The following is a 13,652-nucleotide window of genomic DNA, read 5'->3' as shown; positions in this document are numbered from 1 at the left end:
TGTATATTTTATGTGTAAAGTATTGAGAACCGAAACAATCGTGCTTTCAAAATCCACAAATTGACAAAAACTATTAAAATTACACTTTTAATCACTCAAAGACAGGTAGCAGAAGCACATCGAGTAACTAACAAAGATATGACTGAAATGATGCATTTCGCTAGAAGACAGAGAAGGTGACCTCCTGAAATCTGTTCTGTTTCATTCATTGAGACAGAAACAGTTACAGCTGAAGTCAAGGCAGATCAGAGTAGGAAAGTCCATTCTTTCCCACTAATCTTTCCTCTTTCTCTTAAGTTTCACATAGGTGAGGAGTTAAATAGGGTAGGCGTGACGTTCACATTTATTTTAAATACTTATACATACAATTTTAAAAAGTTAGATTTATATGAAAGATTTTATAAATGGATCTTAACTTCCATTTAGGAGGACAGCTACAGCTCAAGTTCACTTGCTGCTTTCAAGTATTCCACCTTCAAGACTGTTAAAGAAGTCAGAAAACATTCTAGTTACTAGACACTTCAAAAGTCAGATGCTACATTTGGGGGCTGAAAAAGATCCCACACATTTCAGGGACATGAGATTCAAAAAAAGACTACGGATAAAAATGTATAGTACCCTACTTTTCAGAAAAAAATGTGTTCATAATAACTGTGCATAAGGTCTATAACATCAATACGTTGGGGTTTCCAACTCATTGCAAAGCGGTGGTAGACCGTGGCATTCCAGAGAAATCACTACAATTTCTCTACAATGAATAAATAGAATGAACCACCATCATTCTTCCTCTAAATGTATTTAATGCAACAGTAAACAAAACGGAAAAATCCTAAAAGGCTGTTATGATATCCCTTTAAAAAATATTTTCAGGTAGTTCATCGGTCTTATCAGTTCAGTTCAAATATGAAACTGCCCAATTTATTTTAAGGCACAAAAAGAAAAACTACAATTCTTTCAGGAGACTCAAAGGCACCAAATATGACTTCTTCAAACTGAGCTTTATTGCACTGACTCGCTTTTGAATCTGCAGGTTTTGGTACAATTTTAATTAATCAAAGGAGAGAAAAGTTAATTTCTTAGTAAACACATTATAAGCCTGGGAAGATTACACAAGTTTCGACCCCAGTGATATGCAAGAGATGTTAAAGGTTTTTAATTGTTCATCAGACAGATTCTGGGGAAACCAGTAATAGACCAGGCTAAATGAAGTATACTTAAGGAGCACGTGAAGTCAAAATGTCTCCTTTTTAAAGTCACCTAGCATCTCCAAAAGGTTTTTCTGCACCGTGTTTGGGGTTTTTTTTCGGAGTGCCGGAATCACGAAGCCTACAGGTCTCCAATAAGGTGAAAGGTGAGGGTGGTGTGAGTCTGCCTCCTCTTCCCAGGGTTAAAAAGGCAGCAGCTTCACACGACAGAACTCGGTGTGTCAAAGGCTACGGTGAAGTGAAGTGTCATTCTATCTGAGGCTTGTTGTCAAAGAGTTTGGAGCCCTTTACGACCTGTTACGGATTGTGTAGTGTATAAATATTCCATTGAGGGCCACTCGGACCAGAATAATCTCCGCATTTGCCACCTTCGTTATACAAAGAGCGGCACATAGTTCTTGAAGAGAAGCACAAGCCTAAGCACTCAACAATGAATTAACATTCTTTATAAATTGCAGGCTGCATTCTGCAGGGCACATACATAAAGCAAAATGAATGTCAGCTTCATGCAGCCAGCTGAAGAGTAAACACTGTTGAAATCATGCATTTGCACACGGACAAACACTGCAGCCACTACTATCCTTGCCAAATAAGAACTATGGATTCTGCCGAATTAAAAAAACCCTCCGACGGCATTGTTTTTCACTCACAAGTGACCTGCTGCTGACAACCCTGTTATTTTACTCTGCTGTGTGGTTAACAGTAGAGTGCCAAGCCAGTCCACACCCCTCCACCACACAACCAGGATTATTTTCAAGAACGTCAATCAGAAATGGCTACTTGGAACCAGACTTCAGTTTCACTTCCACATTTTATAAAGTAGTTTTTGACTTTCTGTACTTCTAAGAGAGAGTGCTTCCTTTAATCAAGGCTGTTTCCACAGAGCCTGCCGACAGACACCTCCAATAAGCAACCTGCACTACTGCTACTGGGTACGGGATATAAAAGGTTAAAACCTGCAACCTTGCACTGAAATGGCACGAGTGAACACACAGCTGACTGATTTCAAGTAACCATCTCTAAATGATTCAATCGGGAAGGTCACTCAAAACCCCCTCTGAACCCAGTCCAAAAGGTCAAAGGCGAAGAGACAGAAGGCATTCCTAGTGGGAGGAGGCATGCAGAGAGAACACATACAGTGGCAGCTGTGACAGGGCCAGAGTATACATAGGAGACAGCGGGGCGCTGCTTCACTGAGCGTTTCCAGTTGCTTAACAGCGAGAGGAGGAGCTCAGGGATCGAGCCCCTGCGGTAGTACGACTTCATGGGAAGAGGGAAGAAAAGTGGTGATGTCACAAAAAAACAAACAAGGAACGGTGCACAGCACGACAGAAGCCAAGAGCCAGACATTACTCCATTAATGAAAGCCCCCTGGGTTACCTGAGCCTTTTCAGGCCCTGATGCATTCCAGCCAAGTCTCTCGAATACACTGTTCAGTCACTTTTAAAACCTTGCATTCAGCTCCCAGTACAGATGAAAATGCAAATATTGTTGCTATAAGGTGCACCATAGTTTTTTTTTCCCCATCATGACTTTTCCTTCTGACCATCGTTCACACTTCAGGCTATGATACATCTGATGTTGCTTCATATGTCTTTTTATTGAGCCACTATAACCACAGTGAAAAATAGACCTTGCAGAAAGACACATTTATCAAACTGATTACTAGCACATGCTACGGTTAAAGAAACAGAAGGGAGCCTATGCTTTTATGATTAAGGCGATCACATACCCTTTTAGATACATGGGCAGCACGCATGGCTTCTAACACTATAAATACTCTTATTCCTGCTAATGTTTTTCTGGGAGGGGTGGAGGTTATATAGCATTGCCTAGTATTTTCGCTAAAGCAGAAGTATAAAACAATTGACATTTTACAAAAGAACACACACCCAACCGGTTCCGCCTCCTTGACCTTTGGCGAACAGCAGTGCGAAGCCCTGAAGCACAGCCCAGGAGGACGTCCAGTTCTTCCTGAAATGAAGCAGGTAAGCCCGTCTGGGTCAGAACACCTCTCGCAAGGTACCGTTCGCCAGGAATGAGAGATCAACAAGACTCAATCTGACATGGAAAAAACCGGGCAGGTAAAAGGAGTGAAATTTACAACCGGAGAGCATATAAAAGGGGGATGAGTCTGTTTCATGACCTCGTGACCAATTTGAGTCATGCCTTTTGGGCCATTAGTAACAGAAGATAGTTCTGTAAAAATAAGGGTGAAAAAACAGCTCTTGCAATACAGTAATAATGCATTAAACAAATTTGATATAATACCCCCTGATTTAGCTTGTCAGTGCTCTGTATGGTTCTTGTAATGTGACTATTTGTTTGGTCATTTCATCTTGAAACCGTACCAGTTATCAGCACGTTTAAAGGCCACGTCTAAAGGAGCAACCAGGGACCTGCTGAGCTGCCTGGCAGGACCTGGGCATGCTCTGTAGCTGCACTTTACCCAGATGAGTGCACCTAGAGAAGAAACATCCGCAGCCTTCTGAAGGCTATCGAGAAGACTGGGCAGCTTTTCAATAGCTAACAGCCTTCTACTTCCTCGCAGAGATGCCTGACATTTTAGCTGAGCTCAAATTAAAAATGAAAAAAGGAAATCGAGTGGTTTCATTATCAGACACTTCCTCGGGAAGACCCAGTTGTCAGAGCATCTATTTATATGGGTGTGCGGTTTTCCTTAACAGAAGGATTGCAATATTACAATATTTTTAGTCTAAATCTGTTCAGTGTTCATGGGGAAAAAGTCTTAGGATATATGGAGATTTATTTGCAGTAGGTTCGCAACTACTAGATCCAAAAGTTATTGTAGTGTCTGCTCTCCATGTGTAATCATGCTGATACGACATTATTAATTATGCAAAATTGATTGTTACACTGCACTGCCAGTTTACATACTGCTAATCCCAGTACCATAAACATCAGATCACTGACTCTCTGTTATTAATCTTAGATTTCATTCACGTGTATCATGACTCATTTTTCCTGTACTTGTATATAATACAAATAGGGGTTACTTGGCTGTAAACAATCTGCAATGATTTGGAGATTTTAATCAATTTAGTCTAATCTCCCCTTCAAATATTCATCTGTGCATTTTATTAAAAACCAAACCTTCATTCGACTGAAATCTGTGCAGTTGTCTGTGCACACAGAAAAAAGCGGGACCTGTGAAAAAATTAATTTCAAAATCTGACCCCACACACAGATGTTAATTCTAAAACCAATACTGTACGCCTGTATGAGTAGTGTAACACTGTTTTATTTGCAAACAGTTAAAAATGGACAGTCTATTTCTTTTAATTTTTTCTTATTTCTCCAAGTGTTACAACAGCACAGCTTTTTAGTATTCATTTCTCTACTTGTTTAATGAATCAAAAAGGATTCATACAGGTAATGTACCAGTCCTTCCTATCTGGAGCCGAATATAAAAATTGTTGCTTCCCCTTACTGTCTCCATACAAGTGAAAGCTGGAATTCCTCCACAGAAAGGTGCACTAGAACAGGGGATTATCTCTAAAAGATTGCCCTTGCTTCATTTTTATTAAATAAAATGTGATTTCTGCCTCAATTTCATTATTCTGCTTTATTTTTTTTTAAATATATAATACAATTTTTTCCGCATTTAAAACAATTCAACGGAAAAAAGGCTTGAAACCCGAGTCATAACATTAATTGTCAAATTGAAGAGGAACTGCAGTCCCAATTTCCCAGATCAGTATTTAAATAAATAGTATTTATCAGTAACAAAACAAATCCACTGACGTTATATAAAAATGTACAAATGTCAAATTTAGCACAAAATCGTGAACTTTGTACAAGTATCGTGAGTTGCCATGTTGTCACAAACCCCTGGTCTCGTCATGATTGAAAGTGCGAGTTCCCACAAATTGTGACGTGATGTGGCCCTTCCTGCTCACTACTCACTGTAATGACTAATGTAATGTGATGTACAAGGGAATAAGTACAGGCTGTGCAGCTGACATGCACCACAGAGATATTCCAATGTGATCTGCATGCAGAGTTAATAAGAAGTATTTGTCTGCAAAACCAACAAAATTGAGAGCAATATTTCTTTAGGATTAAAAGAGATATATTCACAAGCCTGCTTGCTTACAATGTTATAAGGCTGCTTCACCTCATCAAACGTTTTGTTGCCTCGTTTAGAAAAGCACAACATGGTGCTGTGTGTAAACGGAAATTGTTTCTGTTTTGTGATGTAAATTGAAGTTTTTACAAGTTACTGTGTACATTTCAGATTTATGTGGTTTGAAATGCACACTTTAATGCTGATTCTTAATAAACCCTGAAATAAAAATAAAATCAGTTATAGTTCCCCTTTAAGAAGGTATTTGAATACTTTTTAACAATGTGACTATAGTGAAACAGATGTGTTTTACCCATTAATTCTTTAACACTATAAATGGTCTACATCTGCACATCCTACTGCAGTGAGGATCACACCACTATCCTCTTAACATGCAGTATGCATGAGAATTCCCAAAGATTGTAGGTTTCATCAAACTCACCTTACTTTCTTCCCATTTTCAGTGATTTTGGTCACATTTAGTACTCCACATTTCTCTGAAGTCTGTGATGCAAAAACAGATGGTCAACAGTGAAATGTAAAGGGCAGAAAATGACAAACTGAACCAAGAAAAACAGATTGTTAAGGCAGATGCTTCACCTATATCAGTCAGTAAAAAGAATGCAATCCTAGGAGATCAGACTGGCCTTAAGGGAAAAGCTAGGTTCATCCCAAAGAATAAGGAATTTTGGAGGAAAGGTCCTGTCTGATGTGCTCTAGAATGGACCTGTGACATTTTTGCACAAGTTCCACAGCCCTGGAAACCAACGAAATGACTTATGACCCAAACTTCACACTGTGCAGAACATGACCCGCTGAAAGGCCTCCAACTCTCAAGCATACATCATTCAGCCTGTACACACAAAAATGTAAGAGCCTCTCTAGGATTCAAGCTGTCCACGAGCAGATACATAAAAGGGAGTGGAAATCTTGTTAGCTGAGCTGGAGTACCACAAGATGGAGCGGGAAAAGAGAACAAGATTGGGAACGGTGCCCAGCTTCCTGCCAGGACGACCATGGAACTAATGGAACAGAGCCCCAAGGTCAGGGCGGCCAGAGAAAAGCGAGGATACTAACTGCTGTGGGATGCTTGGGAGATGAAGGGCAGGAGTCAGAATCGGGAAAGCTTTGCTTGGGACCTGTCGGAGACTCCTAGGAATGAGAATGACAATGGAAACATCAACAAACATTAATAAGTGAGCAGGAAACCACAAGAGAACAAAATCAACAATAACTCACCAAAGCAAGGGCACATGAAATGGAACGATAACTTGAGCGTGGTTTACGAGACAATGACAGCAGGTAAATTGTTGAAGTGATTAAGAGTGCAGCATTCCCTTCACCAAGAACTTGTTTCAAATTTTAAGATAGATGTTTCTGAATTGTACTTCAGAACGCTCCAGCCTTAGACCTTCATTGAACGTCCGATGACTTATCCAAACCAAGCTCAATTAGCATCCGTCATGGATTGGCTTTAAGAACTTTGAGGCCTTCTGAAATTTTTAGTTAAATAAAAGACAAAGCAGAAACTGCCGCAGGCTCAGCTAACTGGAGCCCCAATTAGCTACTGTAGTTGAATAAGAGACTGAAGGCACTTGCTTAGGCTGTGGAAGGCATGCTGCACCTTTAATGCATAACAGTTCAGAGCATTAGCTTTTCTGCACAGTACAGAAAAAACTAACGCATCAATAAGGACAGTGCTCAATTAGTTCTGGCAAGCAACAAGGATGATTAGCTTGATTGACCACCTGATCGCTGCCAGTTAAGATCAGCAGAATGATTCATCGTTATTGTAGTTGTTGTTGTTAATTTATACCATTTACTGAAGGTGAAAAGACAGGACAGTCACAGGGCAGAGTACTAACTTGTTCAGGGTACGGCGGAGGACCAGCGGTCCCTGTATGGTGCTCAGAAGCATAACGTCTGTGTTTGACAGACAACTGAAACAGAACCAAAAGAGCATCTCTCGAGCATCCAGTTTCAACTCGTAAGGCAATAACAGACCTCTCATAACAACAGGTACTGGTCCAAGTTACTGAAAAGCCTCCTGTATGCTCGAGCATGAGTGAACCAGAGCACTGATTTTGGTTACGGAAACCAGTGCACTCACCACTGTTACTGAAAACCGAAGCACAGCAGTTACAGGAACGAGAATCTCCTGGCTACCCTTTAGCTTTGGCCTTGAGGAGCTGAGTTACAGGGCAAACAGCTGTGAACTCTGAGGTCTTTCATGGAGAACAACATCCTATACCCCTGCCAGAATGAATTTGCAACTCATCTCCTGTCACATGTTCGTTTGTGACTCAGGACACTGTAAGCACATCCTGCAGCTTTATCTGCTTGCCTTAACTGCGTCTATTTTTGGAATTAAAAAGGTCCAGGACTGTTTTGAAAACAACATGATCTACACAATGGACAAGAGCAGTATATATCGCACTGGTTTATTCATATTTTCTACATATTCCATAACTGCTGTGCCTGAAACAGGTGAACACTTTTACATTTCCCATATCCGAGTCACACTGGCTCTTCTCATTTCAAGGGCTTGAAAAAGGGGTGGGAGACGAGTTTAGAATAAAATGATTGCTTCCATTTTGCATCATAACCTTTAGGGGCGCCAAGTAGCAAAAGGAATGGGCACCACTCACCTTTTAACCCTTTAGTATGGCATTTTACAAATGTCCTTGTACAAACAACTTTTAAAAATATAACGGTTAACCGCTTAGTTAGCAAAAAAAAAACAGAAATTCCCATTAAAACACAATCGTAGCCTATGAAGGATGGCACCACGAATGAGTCACCAAAGACACATTTGATACACTCAGACCCTTGATTATACAGAGAAAGATTCAAGACCAAAAAATAAAAAAGGTTGGAAGACCTTCCTTCCCACTTTCATTCAGACGTGCTTCTGATGGGATTTCTGGGTGGTCACGGCAATGGGGATCAAGAGTATTTGAAGAAGCCAGGCTATTAAGACAATGTCCATCACTGCGTCTTCTCTGCTGGCCCAGGCATTGCTGACAGAGGCGATAACTACCTTCCCCTGCCTGGAGCAACTTCTTTCCTGGAGCACTACAAAACCTACACAGAGCCACCTGCCACACTGAACTCCTTCAACCATCATCGCGCTCTTCGGGACCGATTCTAGCACGCGAGCAGACTGTGGCCTTGGCTGCAGCGCTGTTTGTGTCCGAGAGGAGCTGGACGCTTCAGACCACTCCACCTGCAAGTACGTTAACGCACGGAGTCTTTCGCCAGGCAGGAATTTTGCAAGTTTCATTTGAAACGTTCACTCGAAAAGGAGGAACCTTATCTAACTTGGTTTAAAAAAAAAACATGTCCCTACTTTTCAAGCAAGTCTCTGGGCAGCAATTCAAGTTTCACTGCAGGTCTTGGGGGCTATCCAGCCATTTTCACACTGCTCCTTTTAATACAGGATTGTGGGGAAACTGGACCCTATCCAGGCAAGCAATTGGCACAAGGCAGGATATACCCTGGATGGGACGCCAGTCAAACGCAGGGCACACACACTCACACCAGGGCCAGTTTTCCCAGAAGCCAATTAACCTGCCAGTATGCCTAAGCACGGCACCACTGTGCCACGACTCGGGGACCAATCCAAACCAATACACAAACAACATCCAAAATGAGCATCAGCATCACAGTTTGTGGTGGCCTATAAATATATAAAACAACAATATCAGTAATAACTGTAATTGATTGCAGTATTTAAATTAAGAACAACACTTGTGCCCCAACAGTGGAAGTGAGCCTAAAGGTTATACTGTTTTGAGCTGATTTCTGATACAGAATTACTAGTTTTAGTTTATGTGCTCAAGACTGCGCGGTATTAAGCGACATGAAACGAAAAGGCTATTGCTTGTTGCTCCGGCTTCCTCCTCGGTTACAATCCATTTATGTGTGAAGAACGTGGGTCTTTTTCCGGTGGTAATAAAAAAGGTGGCATCTGACAGGCCGAGGAACAGGCTTCTGTGACGTGTACAAGGCCAGCAGTACATAGTGGACACACGTCATTTTCACTATTATTTTACAAGCGAGTCGCACTCTCCTACCTTGTCACTTAAATCTGCTACATAGGTGCTGTGTCTCCACTTTGTTAACACTATAGGCTCAACCTGCTTCCTGTCCAGACTTCTGCTTTTGGGCATGTCTCCAGGCTGCGGCGGCGAGAGGTTATACTGCACAGAGAGGAGGGAAGGAACAGCTGGTCAGAGGTGTGCCGAGGTAAACCACCAAATGAAACTGCACAAAGGCCACGCAATACAGACAGGCAGTACCTCTCCTTTCATGGACCAGAACACCATAGGAGAAAAACACCCCTCTTAAGATTTGTTATGGGCACCTGATCTGGTGCCACATGAAGGCGGCTGCAAGCCCAGTTTACTCTTGGGGATGGAGACTCAACGCCTCCCAGCGCTTCTGGCCTTGACTAACCTTAATCAGATTATAGCTGTACCTAATTTAGCTGTTTGCTAGAGAGATTAGTGAAAAGGGCGATCTGCATGCATCGGTAAAGTCCTGCGTAATTGGTCAATGTGATGCTGCGTGGCTGGGTTCAGACCTCAAATAAGTAAAAGCCCTTCATTAGGTTTGATTCTCTTTTTGTTCTCTTTTTAAATGAGCCACGATATTGTCAGCATCTGCATCTAGGGGGGAGGATCTGCACAAAGCTTAGTTCTTCAAAGGCTTAAAAAAGCAATGAAGTGCTTCTGTACCCAATATTTAAAAAAAACAAAACAAGACGGAAACCTTTTGCTGGTGTTTTTGGTTAGACTTCCTACAGTCAAACATATTTGATTCACATCTTTATTTTTTTACTTACAAGCTGTTTTTATTTGCTGTTTTAACTTTTTACTGTACAATCATTCAATGTATATATTACCTACATTTAGTACAGTAGTCATCCATGACTCAATTCTATCTATTCTATTTCTAATTGAAATAGCTATCAATTAAAAGTAACAATACCCATTAACCATCACTAAGTTGAGTATTTGACTCCCACAACTAGTGTAATAATGCTTTCATTATATGTTTATAAAGCTGGCACTTTATACTGCTTAAAATCTTTTAATGACAAAGCCAAGCAAAACAAATACGCAAGTTTTAAAATTCCTTATTGAAGTTGTTTTTTAAAAAGTGCAACTTAAACATGACAATTGTTTTTCATCATTTCATTAAACTTTTTCTTTTAGCAGATGCCAGAAAGTAAATATTTTAACATTTTGAATAACTCTTCTATTCTTAAGAGTTACGTATTTTGTCACTTGCATCTGCAAAAAAAAGTTCAATCACAGGAATAGATCATTCTGCCTACACAAACACTAGAACAGAAAAGCTGACCCCTGGGTAGATTGTAAACCGAATAGCGGAAAGGGCTCAGCTGTGGACAATATTCAATAGGCCAATTCAATAAGTTTTTGTACAACCACCTGACTTGTGATTTTCACTTAGTTATGTCTGATCTCTCTGCATTCGGCAAGGCGACCTACTCCAGTTGTTTCTGTGTGGTCATTCTTTGTACTTAGCTGACTCACTTTTGGTAACTCCCACTCAGACCTCGAGCCATCAGCACTATAGTAGTACGGGCGGCCTTGATCATCAACATGCTTTATCCACTGGAAATAAATACAGATTCATGAGGATTATTACACAAGGATGTGGTGAACATGCTTCATATATGTTACAGATATTTAAATAATAAAATAAGCTACAAAAACTGGCAAAGCTACAAAATGGGTAAAAGTGCCCATTTTAATTTGACCCTTTTTGTAACAAAGGAAAGAAACATTACATCTGAGATTACTTGAATTGCCACTAGACAAGTTTCTCTTATTGTGCAAAAAAATATTATCACAGTGACAACAATCACAAACCAGTCGTTTTATCAAATAAAGTGGCTTTTATTACATCTAAATGTTCTTTATACAAGTCTTCAACTTACTTACCCACTCAGAATAATCTAATTAGATTAAAACAGGTTTGTAAACTAAAAGCTTGCATTTGACTACATGCGCAAAATATTAGATAAAATATATACATCTTTGCAGCTTTAAAACTTAAATATTTTTAAAAAGCGCTTACAGGAAATGAATGGTGTAGAAGCCATAAAGTGCTATCAGTGACACCTGATATGATCTAGGGGTAAATGCGTAAAGGCTCCAAATGAGCAGAAATCGCAGTTTTAGCTCTCATAGGCTGAACCTACTTATGAACGAGCTCACAGATTAGAACTCAGAGATTAGAAGGACAAACTGCACCTTGTGGAAAACATTAAAATACAATTGCACTGCAGTTTCCAAGACGTACTGAATCATAAAGTCGTTTTCGCAACATGCAATGACAAGGCAGATTAGTCTGCTTCTTCCTCAAGCCGAGATCAACAATGCTGCTCTCGATTTCAGTGACTGAGCCTGTTGGCGATCTAGACCAATGTGTTTTGAAATCGACTCTGGGATATACAAAAACGACTCACGGGGTCCGACACAGAAATGCAGTAACATCACATGTGAAACAGAGACATTTCTGCCCTGATCAATTAATCGCCCGATGTATCCTTAACAAGGCACAAAACTCTGACTGGAGTGATCCCTGAACTGAGAACACAGCAACAGGAAGGACAAGATCGGATGATGAAGGGCCCCGTCTCTCTTGGCAAAAAAAGAGACAGTACATTTCCAAAAGACACAAGTGGACTGAACAGCCACCCAAGACGTGACCCAGTCCATCTCTTGTGAATTCAACAGCTGATTAACTTGCAATCAGACAGGGCAAATTTTGTGTCGCCTTGTTTAACATTCCCATATTTATGTAGGATCACTAATGTTTTCATTTGATTACTTTTAAAGAACTTTCCAGTTTTCTGAGAACTTTGCATTTCCTTTCAGTAACGTGTTTGCCCAAGATATCACTCTTATTTTCTACATGTCTACTCAGATTTTTTTCCTCACACAGCACATCAAGTCTGCAACGTTTCACTGGATTTATATTTGAACTTTTCCATCAGGTAGCCAGTTATTAAAAACAGGAAAAAATCATTTTTACTGCATTCAGACTGAGGCCCACTATCTGTATGAGTTAAATATTTGTCCTCTTATTTCAGCATTCATACCCTTGATATAAACATATACATCAGTGAAGTGCATCTTCTCAGAAAAAAGTGACGAGCTCGTGACTAGAACGATCGCCCTTTCCTGCTCTAGTGGTAACACTAGGTGGGAAACCCCCAGCAGGAAACAGATGTGAGCTCTGTACAGGTTATCACTGCCAACTTACCTTCGGAGGGATACAGTGATACAGGAGGGAGGACAGCTGGCCAGAAAGACGTGCACAGCAGGGTGGTTTATAAGTGGAATATAAGAGTAAGCTCGAAGAGGGGAACGAATGTGAATTTTCAACCCATTCCACACAGACCACAAATCAAAAATGAGTAAATAAAAATGCACCGATTATTAAGAGTTCAGTTTCCGCACATCTCTTGACTGCTGATAAAGATGCACGCAGTGCAGGGAAAGATGGAATGGAAAGGAGAGGAATGGGAAAAGAACAGAGCCCAGTACCTTTTCGTTAGTATATTCACTGACATACAAGGTATGCCCGTGCTCATCCAGCTCTTCAGACCAGCCGCGGGGGGGAGACCCGTACTGACTATCTGACTGGCTGGAATAAGTGCTGTGGCAGTTCTCTTCGGACGAGAGGGGCTACAAACGACAGCAAAAAGGGGAAAGAGAGACAGGCGTTGTGATTCGGACAGGGCAAGGTTCTGATTTGCGGAAACCACACGTCCCTCCAGGTGAAGAAACACCCAATCCACCCCCCCCGGGAGAAATCCCCAAAAGATCCAAATAAATCAGATGTGGCACCCGTCACCTGAAAAGCAAAGACATGCACTTGCTCAGCAGGAGAGAGATTTGGAGGAAAGAGTGAACAGTCAGCTATCCCACGTTTCACCGTGCTGGGAACTCAGATACCTGGGAATTATGGTAGAAAGGCAGTCAGAGGTCTATAACTGGGGAGGGCTACACAGGGAAAGGGACTTCAAAGCATGCTACTCCAGGTAGCAAATTCAGTTATTCATGCTACAACAGGGGAAAAAAAATAAACTTCCATTATATTTACTTTTTGGATTCATTCACAAAAGGCCAAGTGCCGAGTGCAATGGTTAATTCACTAGGGATAATCGTGAGCCACTGTAAAGAAAACAATCTGTGAAACCTGCCGATGATATTGGTACAGAAGAGAAGTTCTCAGGCAGCATATGCAACACTCTTACGCTATCCTCTTTAAAATGTTCCTTTCAGCCAGTCAGGGTCTGACATATATTGACCTGATTGGTA

The 13,652-nt window shown here is 40.9% G+C and overlaps 1 protein-coding gene across 17 annotated transcripts in view; it reads right to left on the bottom strand.

Annotated features, from left to right (window-relative positions):
* Positions 1-13,652, bottom strand: part of arhgap12b (Rho GTPase activating protein 12b) — an 89,989-nt gene that overhangs the window by 17,437 nt on the left and 58,900 nt on the right. For 3 of the 17 annotated variants that reach the window (XM_015354001.2, XM_015354003.2, XM_015354002.2), the window contains exons 4-11: positions 12,876-13,016; positions 10,854-10,934; positions 9,369-9,494; positions 7,158-7,232; positions 6,370-6,444; positions 5,735-5,796; positions 3,098-3,179; positions 2,343-2,465 (exon numbers count right to left, since the gene is read on the bottom strand). In XM_015354001.2, coding sequence (XP_015209487.2) covers positions 2,343-2,465; positions 3,098-3,179; positions 5,735-5,796; positions 6,370-6,444; positions 7,158-7,232; positions 9,369-9,494; positions 10,854-10,934; positions 12,876-13,016 — 765 coding nt within the window. The remainder of the gene's footprint in view (positions 1-2,342; positions 2,466-3,097; positions 3,180-5,734; positions 5,797-6,369; positions 6,445-7,157; positions 7,233-9,368; positions 9,495-10,853; positions 10,935-12,875; positions 13,017-13,652) is intronic. The other 14 variants (XM_015354008.2, XM_015354007.2, XM_015354005.2 and 11 more) reach the window with 13 other exon arrangements.

Source organism: Lepisosteus oculatus, chromosome 6 (assembly GCF_040954835.1).
Source record: "Lepisosteus oculatus isolate fLepOcu1 chromosome 6, fLepOcu1.hap2, whole genome shotgun sequence".
NCBI classification, from domain to species: domain Eukaryota; kingdom Metazoa; phylum Chordata; class Actinopteri; order Semionotiformes; family Lepisosteidae; genus Lepisosteus; species Lepisosteus oculatus.
The sequence above is the reverse complement of the archived record's forward strand: the minus strand, read 5'-3'. Positions and strand labels throughout refer to the sequence as shown.